Here is a 2,790-nt window from a genome sequence, read left to right on the forward strand (position 1 = left end):
CTAATTAAACAGAAAATATATATTCCCCTAATTATAAAATATTACAATATATATATATATATATATTATAACTAGAAATATAATTATTATATATAAGATAACGAAATGATTTTTTTTTTTTTTTTTTAATATTGAATATATATATATATATATATATATATATAATAAAATAAAATATATAATTATATATTTATTGGGCGTATTCATAAAATGTACATTTTGTTTCATCCATACATAATATATATATATATATATATATATATATATATTAATATTATAATATAATATAATATAATATAATATAATATATTTTTTATTTTAATATTTATATTTTATGTACTACTATAAATAATATATATACATACATATATACATATATATATTTATATATTTATATAATGAAGGAATGAGGAAATATAATAAGCGTTATACTATTTTACATAATTGGTAATATATTTTTTTTTTTATGACATTTTAATCAACGTTATTTTATTTAAATCATATATGTAATATATATATATATATATTATTATGTATTTATTATTTTACTTTTTTATTTTATTTTATTTTATTTTTTAATTTTAAAAATATTAAAAAAAGGAAAATTATTATTTTAAAATATATAATTATATTATTAATATATGAAAATTTAATAATTTTACCCTTAAGAAATAAAATAAAATTTAAAAATATTTACAGAAATAAAATTTTTTTTTCATAGAATTCATTTCCAATCCGAAAAACACCACATATAAAAACATATAAGTATATATATATATATATATATTAAGTGTTATATAAAAATATTATATATTCTATATAAAGTCATATATATTTATTTAAAATATTAGATAAGGGAACAAAATGAAAATAAAAGTAAGGACACTGCAAAACAACGAAGAGGAAATTAATGTAGACCCTGATGATAGTATACTTGATTTAAAAAAAAAAGTGGAAGTAGTTTTAAGAGACATGCCAAGTGATAAACAAAAATTAATATTCAGCGGGAAAATATTAAAAGATGAAGACAAAGCAACAGATATATTAAAAGATAATGATATAGTTATTGTAATGGTTACTAGAAGAATTATTAGTAAAAATAATCAAAAGGAAGATATTAATAAAGAATCCTTAAGTAAGATAGAAAATAATAATAATAATAATAATAATAACAAATCTGATGATAATATTAATGTAACTATATCAAATATAGAAGAACAAAAGGAGAATAAGGAAAATAAAAATGATAATACAAGTGATAATATATATAATAGTTTTAATAATGCTGAATCTATGCTATTAACAGGAGATAAATTAAAAGAATCCATAGATAATATATGTGCTATGGGATTTGAAAAAGAAGAAGTAAAAAAAGCAATGATACTTGCATATAATAATCCAAATAGAGCTATTGATTATTTAACAAATGGATTTCCAAATGAAAATATAAATGTTAATGTAAATGAAAATATAAATAATGGATCTAATTTTTCTAATTTATTAAATTCTGAAAATAATCCTTTATTAGAAGAAAATTCATCTCATCCATTATCATCAAATGAAGAAACTTTTAGAAATTCCACATTTTTTAATGCTATAAGAGATATGGCATTATCCAATCCACAAAGATTACCGGAACTATTACAAATGATTGGAAGAACAGATCCATCTTTTTTAGAATACATCAGACAAAACCAAACTGAATTCTTAGCAGCTCTTCAAAATTATGGAAATAATATAAATGATCATGAAGAGCATTCAGATGATAATACAAACAACCATTTTGATGATAATCTGGACAATGCAGATGATGAAAATGCTATACAAAATGATTCATTTCTACAAGATGTAGGACAACAAGTTTTATCAGATCCTAATAATGAAAATATTAATATACCTATTACACCTTTAAATGAAAATGAAATGGAAAGTATTAAAAAATTAGAATCATTAGGATTCCCAAAACATGTAGCACTCGAAGCATTTATAGCTTGTGATAAAAATGAAGAAATGGCTGCAAACTATCTTTTTGAAAATATGAACGATTTTACATCAGAATAATAAAATAAATAAATGGAAAAAAAAAAAAAAAAAAAAAAAAAAAAAAAAAAAATATTTTTATTTATTTTTTTTTTTTTTTTTTTTTTTTTTTTTTTTTTTTTTTTTTTTTTTTTTTTTTTTTTTTTTTTTTTTTTTTTTTTTTTTTTTTTTACATTTATTTATATGTTTCTTTTTTTTATCCTTATAATTTTTATGTTCCTTTTTATGTTTATCTTATATTAATTATTAACTTATGATATTTTATTTTATTATTTTTTTTTTTTAAGTGTTCTATTTACCCCTCATAAAGTCTATATGTGTACCTATAATATGTATATACAATTTATATATATAATATAAAACATTTTTCTTTGATACCTATTAATACTGTTCTGCATATTTGTTTAATGTCATGATACATACACACACACATACACGTGCATAAAAACATACGATAAATAAAAATATAAAATAAACAAACAAATAAATAAAAAAACAAACAAATAAATAAATAAAAAAACAAACAAAAAACAAACAAACTAACGTTTTTCACATTGATCCTAATATTATTATATATGCTTAAAAATGTGATGTTACTTTTAAGCCTCGTATTTAACAAATAAAAATATATCCATATATAAATATATCTATATATTATACATATGTAAGTACTAATTATTCTTAACATATACGGTATTTTTTTTTTTTTTTTTTTTTTTTTTTTTTTTTTTTTTTTTTTTTTTTTTTTTT

General features: G+C 17.3%; 1 protein-coding gene across 1 annotated transcript; it reads left to right on the forward strand.

The window, feature by feature from the left end:
* Positions 1-864: 864 nt before the first annotated feature.
* Positions 865-2,061, forward strand: PRSY57_1011100 (DNA repair protein RAD23, putative; the record flags this gene model as incomplete). The annotated part of the gene is made up of 1 exon (XM_012907700.2): positions 865-2,061. One exon carries the CDS (start codon positions 865-867, stop codon positions 2,059-2,061), a length of 1,197 nt encoding a protein of 398 aa, XP_012763154.2.
* Positions 2,062-2,790: the final 729 nt, after the last annotated feature.

This window comes from Plasmodium reichenowi, chromosome 10, assembly GCF_001601855.1.
Source record: "Plasmodium reichenowi strain SY57 chromosome 10, whole genome shotgun sequence".
Taxonomy (NCBI): Eukaryota; Apicomplexa; class Aconoidasida; order Haemosporida; family Plasmodiidae; genus Plasmodium; species Plasmodium reichenowi.